Source organism: Leopardus geoffroyi, chromosome D3 (assembly GCF_018350155.1).
Source record: "Leopardus geoffroyi isolate Oge1 chromosome D3, O.geoffroyi_Oge1_pat1.0, whole genome shotgun sequence".
Taxonomy (NCBI): domain Eukaryota; kingdom Metazoa; phylum Chordata; class Mammalia; order Carnivora; family Felidae; genus Leopardus; species Leopardus geoffroyi.
In genome coordinates this window covers 23,333,236-23,343,501 of record NC_059339.1, presented here as the reverse complement: position 1 = coordinate 23,343,501, position 10,266 = coordinate 23,333,236, and the positions used below count along the sequence as shown (strand labels likewise).

General features: G+C 60.8%; 1 protein-coding gene across 1 annotated transcript; it reads left to right on the top strand.

Annotated features, from left to right (window-relative positions):
* Positions 1-298: 298 nt before the first annotated feature.
* CABP7 (calcium binding protein 7) lies at positions 299-10,255 on the top strand. The gene is made up of 5 exons (XM_045459322.1): positions 299-727; positions 7,026-7,169; positions 8,076-8,188; positions 8,512-8,665; positions 8,895-10,255. Exons 1-5 carry the CDS (start codon positions 619-621, stop codon positions 9,020-9,022), a joined length of 648 nt encoding a protein of 215 aa, XP_045315278.1. The 5' UTR covers positions 299-618; the 3' UTR covers positions 9,023-10,255.
* Positions 10,256-10,266: the final 11 nt, after the last annotated feature.

The window sequence follows — 10,266 nt, the reverse complement described above, 5'->3', positions numbered from 1 at the left end:
GGACTCTGGGCGAGGGACAGTGATCCTCCGCAGGGGGAAAGGGGAACCTGGGGCTAAGGAGAGAAGGAGCAGCGGCGGGCTAGGGGCGACCGCGCAGGGGCCGGCGGCGGGAAGGGGCGGGAGGGGGGGTGGAGAGCGCAGAGGGGGCGGGCGGCGGGCGGGCGGGGGAGGCGGGGAGCGCAGCCAGCGCGGCACAGAGCGAGCGAGCAAGCGAGCACGGGAGGCGGCGAGAGCCGGAGCGGCGGGCCGGGCGGCCGCGCCGGCGAGCGGACTAGCGGGCGGCGAGCAGCGCGGAGCGCGCGGGGCACCGAGGAGCGGGCGCGGCGGGAGCAGCGCTCGGCGACCAGAGCGGAGAGGCCCGAACGGCGCCGCCCCCGCCGCCCCTGCGGGGCCCCGGCCGGGAGCCGGACGAGGGAGGGGGCGGCATGGACCGGTGGCCCGGGGCGCGGGGGCGCTAGGCCCCCGGAGGGGCGCCCCCCGCCTCGCCACCGCTGCTGCCGCCGGGCCGCCCTCCGCAACCGCGCGCCGCGCCCGCTCCAGCCGCCCCCGGGGCCGCCGCCGGCCCATGAGCCCCGACCTCAAAGTTTGCGGCGGGCGGGCGGGCGCGGAGCCTCCAAGATGCCGTTCCACCCGGTGACGGCGGCGTTGATGTACCGGGGCATCTACACCGTGCCCAACCTGCTGTCGGAGCAGCGCCCCGTGGACATCCCTGAGGACGAACTGGAGGGTGAGTGCCCCGCCGGGACCCCCACCCGCTCGCCCTCCTACCTGTGCGCCCAGGTGAAGCGCGAACTCGGGGCGCAGGGGGTGGGGGGGGCCGTCCTCAGGTGCCGGCTGCCAGGTGGGCGCTCCAGCGAGCAGCTGCGTGGGGAGTCAGGACCAACTCACACCTCTGGGTGCCGCGGTGGGGGTTGCCAAGGCTGAGGGGCGGCCCAGCCCCCGTCCGCATGGTCCCCCGCGCTGCGGAAACTTGCTGAGCCCCGCAGCGGGGTCACGGGGCCGCGCAGTCCGCGGTGACGGTGCGGCAACGCGGCGGTTTGGGTGGGGGTCCGAGCTGTGTCCCCCGCGCGGGCCCGGCCGGAGCACCCGCATCCTGATCCCCTCCGCGGCGCCCGCCCGCGGCTCTGCGCTCGAATTGACATTCCGCTCGTGTCGCTTTTAAAATCCAATCTGCTCGGGCAGCCGGAGAAGGGGAGAGGGCGACTGCCCTGCTCTTAACGCCTGCGGGGCTGTCCCCAGTTCCTCCTGCGGCCTTAGCCCCTTCCCCACAGCCCTGCAGGGACCCCCAGCCCAGAGCGTCGGGAGGGCGGCCCAGGAGGTGGTGGCGACAACAAGTGGCCAGATTGGGCGGCTTGGTCTCGATAACCAAGCCTGGAAGGGAAAGACAGAGGCTGGGACCCAAATCTAGCCCCCCAGAGTCTCTCTGTCTCTCAACATGAATGAGGGACCTTAAAAGCAGGGTCTAGGCCAGATCTGAGCAGAGGTCAGGGGCTGGAATCCCTGGACCAAAGATTCTGGGGAGCAGTGAGCCCCCTGGGGCCTGTAAGCTCTTTCCCTCCTGGGCTGGGGGCAGGTGTTCAGTCTTCCCTTCTCCCAGGCCTCCTAGGGCCCTATTTGGTGTGGAGTGGGGGTTCTGGGCTGATGGGAGTCTTGGACCCCTGGGATCTACTTGTCTGCTGTTGGGTAAAGGGCTGAGATCACCCAGAGGCTGGGCCTCCCTTTGGTTATCTTGGGTCCAGGGATCTCTGAGATCCAGTGCTCATCAGGGCTTAAGGGGGTGTATCTGAGACACCAGTGCAGTCAGGGATGATGATGGGAGCACAGGGGAAGGCATGGAGAGAGGTCCTCCCTCATTCCTAAGCCCTAGAGAGGGTAGATCTCAAGGGAGTCAGACTGGGTGAGGGGAAGATCAAGAGAAAAAGGTAGCTACCCCCACCCCCCCAAAACCACACTGCACCATAGGCTATGAGCCACCTGCTCCTCTCAAGTCCCCTGAAAGCCACCAGAGGCTGTCAGAGCCACCGAGATGGGGTCTGGTGTCTGATGTGAGCAGAAGAGATAGATGAGTGATACAGCTGGGTCTCTAGCCTTGAACCCCAAAGCCCAGGTGTCTTCCCTGTCTGCCCAGGGCCTGGGAAAAGGAAGAGGTATGATGAGGACCAAGAGGGCAGGGGATGGGACAGAGGCTGTCACTTCCCCACCATTGTCTCCTCCTGCCCTGAGCCACCCCGACCCTCTGCCAGTGTCTGCCTCCATGGGTCTTCCTCCATACCCTCCTGCTGGCCACTTGGGCAGGGGTCAACATTGTCCCCCCCAAATCCTGGCAGCTTCCACCTCATTCCCTATCCTTGTTTCCAGCACCCCACCATGTCTCACGGGGTCTCTCCTCTCTTGATCTCCCAGCCCTGGGGTGCAGACCCTCTAAGAAGCCAAGCAGAGTCTGGGTTGCAGGGGTGAGCAGGCATAAGGAGGGCAGTGCAGGGGCAAGGAGGCCGCAGGCTCCCCTTGGGCCGCCTGGCAGACACACTGGCAGGAACCCAGCAGCGTTAGTCACCAGCCACACCAAACGCACTCCTTGCTTCTCTCCTGTCCCCTTCTCCTGGGCCCTGAGGAGCAGAGGGACCCTGGCAGGGGGCATCTGAAGGGCAAGGCCCTCCTTGGGGTGGTCAAGTGGGGGTCGTGGAACAAGCAGATGCCTGGGTGGCCCCAGCCTACTTCCGAGCCTGTGAGCAGCTGTAGATGAGGGCAAAAAGTCCTCCGTGACTGACCTCTGTCTTGGCTGTAGGCACCCAAAAGCTCTCTTGAGGGACCAAGTCTCTGTAGGCCCCAGTGGTCCTTGAATGCCAGGGCTAGATGGAAAAGGTGACACCCCCCTGCCAGTGTCCTGCATTAGTGTTCCTGGCCCAAGGCCGTCTGGATAAGACCCAGGCCCTTTGCTGGGAGGACACCCACCGGTGGAGGATCCACATGTGCAGAGAAGAGGGAGCCCAGCAGCTTGGGATGAAATGCTGCAGACATTATGTGCCTGCCGCAGAAATCCAGGGGGCGGTTAATCTGAGGGGGAGAGGGACCAGTAAGGGAGGTGGAGAGCACAGGGTGTAGATGAGGGCTTCCCAGCCGGGCAGCACTGGGTTCAGGTCTTTACACCATCAACTCATGGAGTGACCTTGGACAATCACTTGCCTTTCTTGCCTCATTTTCTCCATCTGTAAAAGGGGCTTGGCATTGCCACTCCCTTGGGCTGCCGGTGACAGAGGATGCAATGGAGGTGCTCATCCAGGGACCTGGCACGCAGCGGCGGGCTCACGGGTTCAGATGCAGCAGCAGGGGAGGCCAAGGAGGGGGCGGGGGGGGGGGTAGAATCCTGCATGGGTCAGAGCCTGGAGTGTAGAGAGATGGGTGAAAGGTCTGGAGTCAGGGACCCATGGTGTGCAGTAGGACAGGTCCGGAAGGCAGGATCTGGGGAAAGTCTGGGTAGAAGAGTCCTTGAAGGTCTGACAAAGGCGTCTGGGGGCCTGTGACCCTGGGGAGCCATGAGTGCAAGTTGGCAGAGTAGATGTGGCTGGGCCAAACTGGCCTGCAGCCTGTCTGACCCTGAGAAGAGGCACAGGCTTTCCAGATTTTCCCTTCATCCCGCTCCACCACCATCCCGGCCATGACATACACACCCAGCAAAGCCCTCCAGGGTCTGCAGGAGCACAGAGGCTGGCCCCAGTGGCCTCAACGGACTTGAGCACCTGAGGGTAGGAGTGAGGTGGCTGCAGGCCCTGGCCCAGCCCTTTCTGGCCAGAGAGAAGAGAAAGGAGACAGACAGACAGACAGGCAGGCAGCCACCAGGGCAGAGTTCTGAGGTTGGCACTTGGCCTGCTCATTCAGACAGTGGAGCCTGCATCGACAGTGGCCAAATAGGGCATTCAGAGTATGGAGGGTGGGGGAGTCCCCTATCCTGCCCCTCTTCCCTGCAAGTCCAGCAGCCGCCTCTGCGCATACTGGAAACTCAGGGACGCCAGAGTGGTGGGGCGTGGGGCCAATGCCGCGGAGAATGGCAGCTGCTGCAGAGGACAGACACTGCCCCTGCTCTGCGAGTGACCTCCAGCGTGTGCGCCCCCTTTCTGGACTCCAGCTTCCCGACAGAGTGCTGGTGCCTCTTGGGACCTGCGGGGATGCCTCAGGGTCTGTCACCTGCCCACATAACCCAAGACTCACCTGTCCTTCACTGTCTCCTGTCCAGCTCAGTGAGTTTCCTCAGAGCTCTCGGAGGAACGTCAGGGGCTCCAACTGAAGCAGCCATGGGCTCTGGGGGCCATACCCGGCCCCTGCCAGGGTAGGAGGAACAGCCTGGACCCCAGCTCATGGCAGGGGAGGGGGCCAGCACCCACTGCAGCCCCACCGTGGGTTGAGGGTTTTGCCATCCCACCTTGTGATCTCCCAAATGGGCGTCTACAGAGGAGGAAACTGAGGACCCAGAAAAATGGGGTGCTTGACCCTGGGCTCCTCCTTCTAAAACCAGCCCTTGACCCAGAAATCTTGGGGGTGGCACCCTCGACCCTGCCCTCAGCTTGATTCCGCTCTTCAGTGGTGGCCCATAGGGTGGGTAGGGGTGGGGTCCTTGGCGGTTGGACAAGGTGACAAGCAGCATTCTCAGTCTTCCCTCATGTTTCTTGCCTGCTTGGGGAGCAGAAAGCAAATGCTTACTCCTACCAGGATTGTTTGTAAACTAGGAGTAAATGGGCTCTGAATGATGGCTTCGCACCAAGTGGTGCATGAACTTCTGCTCAGCTCTTTTCTCTGTGTGCTCCAGATGGGTAGGTTCTCCAAATCAGTCATTCATTCATTAAATCACTAGGTCAGCAGATGTTTATGCTCGACAGACAGGGACTGTTGCAGGAAATGGGGACCCAGCTGTGAACAAGACCGACCTGGCCTCTGCCCTCATGGCACTCTTAATTCACAATCCAGTGTGGTCAGTGCAAGGGAAGAACAGGGTCTGTGGGAGCCCAGAAGAAAGCCAGAGTCAGCTGGTGGTGGAGGCGGGGAGGACACCAAGGAGGTGATGCAGTCCATGCTGGGAACCTGAGATGCGTCTGAGTTTACCATGGTGAAGAGAAGAAGTTCCGGGCAAAAGGAGCCACATGTTCGAAGGCCTGGATGTGGAGCAGTGCTGGTGTTTAGCAAGGCTGAACAGGTTCCTAGTGCTGGAGTTCAGGACACCTGGGGTGGACAGAGCCTGTGGCTTGGTCAGGAGGGCAACAGTGCTGGCCAGAAACCCAAGTGTGTGTGGCGGTGAAAGTGGCAGAGGGTGTAACTGGTTGCATGGCCAGTGCCTTAATCTCTACCTAGAGACTCCCAAGCGATATGAGTTCCTCAGCAGCCTCCATGACTCTGGGTGTCCGTTCATATATACCTCTGGTGATAAGGAGCTTACCACCTCATCAGTGGCCCAGGAAAACCCTAGGTGGGAGTTGGCCTGGAGTTCCGATCTGGGGTTTATAGAAATCCCCGGGCTGGGCCCACATTTCCCATCCCAGCTCCTTTCTGGCTTAGGGGCCCCTGGTTCGACCAGATTCTCAGGCCCAGCCTAGGATGGGTGGTCTGGGGGCCCAGACATCTCAACTGTAGCCTGCTGTCTCTGTCTTGGCCTGCATGCCCTCTGGTCTAACCTCCAGGCCTTGGGTGCAGACACCAGGTAGGAAGAACCTGATAAAGTTTGGTCATGGCCACCTTGCCATGGCCCCTAGTCTTCAATGGGGCCAGTGGGATCTGGGAATAACTGCGTGGCACAGGATTCCACAATCAGTTTTAGGGGCTCATAGACCTTTAAGGCCAGGCCTAGGCCAACCTAACTTCTGCTCTCACCAGAAACAGCCTTAACTCCAAACTGACCCTGGGCTGGCTGTTTTGCCTCTCCATGCCTCAGTTTACAGGTCTGCAGTGTGGAGCATTTTCATCTGTCTCTGCTTCCAAGTACACCCACACCTACACCCAGGGACAGGATTGTGCCTGTTGAAGTCTTGGGGGAAGGCTCAGGCAAAGGCCAAGAGGCTGGCAGGTGAACTGAACAAGGGAGCTGGAGCGGAGAGGGTGTGGGAGGAGTGAGATTCCCGCTCCCACCAAAGGAAAATGCTCTTTAGGGCCCTTCCTGGGCCGAGTAACAATGAAGGTGAGCAGAGAGAGGTTAGGACCCCTCAGCAGTTTCTAGACATCTTTGGTAAAACTCTTGTCATACCCACATCACTATTGGGCATTTTACTGTGGGTGGGACGGAGTTTGACCCAAGGTCACTCACTGCTCCCAGCCCAGGGCATTGCTCTCCACCCCTGAGTCACCCAGGTCCTCCGGCCTCAGTCTCCCTTTCTGTACAATGCAAGGGAAAATCCCCACATCTGAGCAGGCCTGGGCTTGCTGTGGCCCCTCTATCCAGTGTCTGCCTTCCCCCAAACCTTGGGCTGGGGAGACAGTCTGCACGGAGTTGGCAGGCCTGTCAGCCCTGAGCCGGAGATGGTGGCTGCCCCACATGGCACCATTAAGGAGTGTTGGCTGGAGTTTCTAAGCTGAGCCCAAGGGAGGAAGCATGTGACGGGAATGAGGGAGTGTGGGGGACGGAAGGAGTGAGGGGTGGGCAGGGAAGCCTTTGGCAGCTCACAGAAGCCACCACTACCAGGCCCCAGGAGCCCGCCCTGTGGGACTCATGCTACCCGCCACACGGGGTCGTCGTGAGCACGCCCTGAGAGGCTGTGGGAGCCTGACAAGCAAAGGCTGAGACCTTGAATGCGCTCTCCTCTCTCGTCAGTGCCACGGGCCTGGGCACAGCTTTACTGCCCAGCTTGGCTTGCCCTGAGCTTCCAGAAGGGAGTGCTATGGTGGACTCCTGGACCACCTGACACTTGTCTCTGATCAGTCAGACCTGCAGGCTCCATAGTGGATTCTCAATGCTGTGCTCAGGCTGCGGGTTTGGGGATCCTGGGGGCCTGGGGGGGGGGGGTGTGAGGACAGAGACGAGGTCCCAATCTGCTCTCCCCCAACAGAGATCCGTGAGGCCTTCAAAGTCTTTGACCGCGATGGCAATGGCTTCATCTCCAAGCAGGAGCTGGGCACAGCCATGCGCTCCCTGGGCTACATGCCCAATGAGGTGGAGCTGGAAGTTATCATCCAGCGGCTGGACATGGACGGTGAGCATCACCCCCTGCCTCAGTTTCCTCACCCCTCACCTGGGCCTCTGAGGCCTTGAGCCTCTCCCTCCCAGGCACCCCCTAAGCCCATAGCAGTATGCAGCCAGGTCTGGACCCATTTATCAGCCTAGAGAATAGAGGCCAGAGTGTGATGGCCCCAATCATATCCACACACGGAGGTCAGAAGCTCTGCCTCTCTTGCTCTGTATTCGGAACAATTTTTTTAAGACTTTTTTTTTTTTTTTTTTTTTTTTTTTAAGTTTTGAGTGATCTCTGCACCCAATGTGGGGCTCGAACTCATGACCCTGAGACAAGAGTCTCATGCTCTACCAACTGAGCCAGCCAGGTGCCCCCTGAGCAATTTTTGAAATACAGGAAAGTAGAAAGGGTATACTAAATACCCCAGGTCCCCTCACCCCAAATAAAAAATCATTTAGTTGCATTTGCCACCTGGCATTTTATTAAAGAAAAACGAGTAAAAAAGACCAGTAATGTCCAGTCCTCTCTTTTCATCCCCCCGTCCTCACTGTGGGCCTCCAGCCCTGCCTCCTATCCACCTAGAGAGCAGGTGGTGGTCTGGGTAGATTGTGCCCTGAGCTCTCTGTGTGGGGAGAATGTCAGGCCCCACACCTGCCGGGGGAAGGAAGCAGGGTGCTGGGAAGCCGTGGTTTCTGAGTAAACTCTGAGGGTCTCCTATCTACTTGGGCCCACCTGCTGCACTCCATCTCCATTTTACCAGGTGGGGCCTCATCATATTTGGTGAGTTTAGCATCAGCCCAGAGCTTGGCAGATGTTATGTGTCCCTGAAAATAACTCAAGGCTCAGAGAAGGTGGGACCTGCCTGAGGTGGCCCAGGACCCAGCCCAGTTGTAAGCTGGCCACTGATTGAACCTATGCTTGCCGTAGGCGACGGCCAAGTGGACTTTGAGGAGTTTGTGACTCTCCTGGGACCCAAGCTTTCTACCTCGGGGATCCCAGAGAAGTTTCATGGCACTGACTTTGACACCGTCTTCTGGAAGGTATGCACTGGCTGGTTGGGACCTAGGATGTGCACACTGTGGAGGGCCGTACTGGGGCTAGTGAATAGCCAGGGCCACGCTGTAAAGGGGAATGACTATCCCAGGCTTCTATCCACTGGATGTCTTGTCTCCCAGAGAGCCATGGGCTCCCTGGGGAGACGGGGGGGGGGGGGGGGGCTGGTGTGGTTGAGGACTCAAGGAATAGAGTGGTTTCCAGTCCTCCAGAGTCTGGAGGCCTGTTGGGCTTGTGTGGCTGCAAGGTTCTGGGTGGCAGCTGTGGTGGTGGCAGTGGCCAGAGCACTGTGTCTCCTCCCCTCTGCAAGTGCGACATGCAGAAGCTGACCGTGGATGAGCTGAAGCGGCTGCTGTACGACACCTTCTGTGAGCACCTGTCCATGAAGGACATCGAGAACATCATCATGACGGAGGAGGAAAGCCACCTGGGCACAGCTGAGGAGTGCCCCGTGGACGTGGAGAGTGAGTGACCGACCCCTGGTACCCCATGGGCAGGCCAACTGCTTGGGCAGGGGGAGGAGGAACCAGGGGTTGACAGGGGGCGGCTGGGGGCCTCCTTGCCAGCCCCAAGCCTTGTGTCCCTGCGCGTCCCATGGGACAAGCCCGTGTGTGGAAGTGCAGGCGGTTCCTGATTCCATGCTTCGCTGTCCCCGTCTGTCTCTCTCTGGTGCTCCCTGGCGGGCGGCCACAGCCTGCTCCAACCAGCAGATCCGCCAGACGTGCGTGCGCAAGAGTCTGATCTGCGCCTTCGCCATCGCCTTCATCATTAGCGTCATGCTCATCGCAGCCAACCAGGTGCTGCGCAGCGGCATGAAGTAGGCGCATGCGGTGCATGAGGCCCCCTCTGCGCCCGCCACCGCCTGCAGTCCCCTCCCTCACTCGGCTCCCTGGGCCACCGCCGCGTGTACTTCAGGTCCTGGACATCTGGCAACCCTACCCCACCCACCCTGTGGGCCCTGCATGGAGCTGTGGCCTGGCTGTGGAGGGCCTGGTGGTGGCTCTTGAGGGCAGCCCCCAGCCCCGCCTCCACCTTGCCCATCCTGGCCCGAATGTAGCACTCACTCTTCCCACCGTCCAGGGGCTCCTGGGAAGTTTAGGAGGAATTTATACAGGGTCCTGTAGCTGCTGCTGTGGGCACTTAGGCAGGAAGGAGCACCCTCTGCCCAGGGTCACACAGCCAGCCCGACTGTGGTCCCTGACATTTGCCCAGGGCTGTGGGCAGGGTGGAGATGGGGGCAGAATGCTTCCTCTTGTAGAGGGGGTGAGGCTGGGGTTTCCTGGGCCCTATTCCCTGGCCAAGTCTGGGAAGGCCTCTGGCCTTCTGTGGGGTCCCTTTCTCTGACCCTCCTTAGACTCAAACCCAGCCTTCCTCCATGTACCCACTGGGGCCAAAGAATTTGCCCATTTCAGAGAGGAGGACCCTGAGACTCAGAGGGCCCCCAGATTTGGCTTCAGGACCCCCTTCAACAGGGATTTTCAGGAAGGGCAGAAGCGCATGGCAGATGGGGCATCTGAGGTGGCCCTGCAGTCTCTCTACCCTCTGAGCCCCCTCATCAGAGGCCCACTGGCCTGAGGGCCACATTGCCCATCACCACCCAGCACAGAATCTAGAACTGGAGTGCAGTGAGGAGGGAAGCAGACCAGGGGCCGGGAGTTTCCAAATCTCATGAGCAGCCTGTGCAACCTTCCCGTTGCAGGGGGCTCTTCTGGGGCAGAAGCCCTGGGAGGGGCCCTGTGTCACGCTGGGCTAAGGGGCTGGTGTAGCCCAGCACTGTCGGTGCCAGGAAGCTCAGCCAGGCCACTCCAAGTCCGGGGCCTGTCCACCTGGGGCCCCCAACTTCTCTACACCATCTAGGCCAGAGACACAGCTCCCACCAAGCTCCACGTTCGGGCACCAGCTCAGCATGGGCAGACATGGGGACAGGGACAGCAGACTGGGTCCTCAAGCTCCTCTCCCACACCCGGAGTCACTTATCACAGCCACACTGGCGCACTGTCTGCGCAGCTGTGCTGAGCCTCTGCCGGCCCTCCAGGGAGACGGGCAGCAAGCACTCATCGCCCTG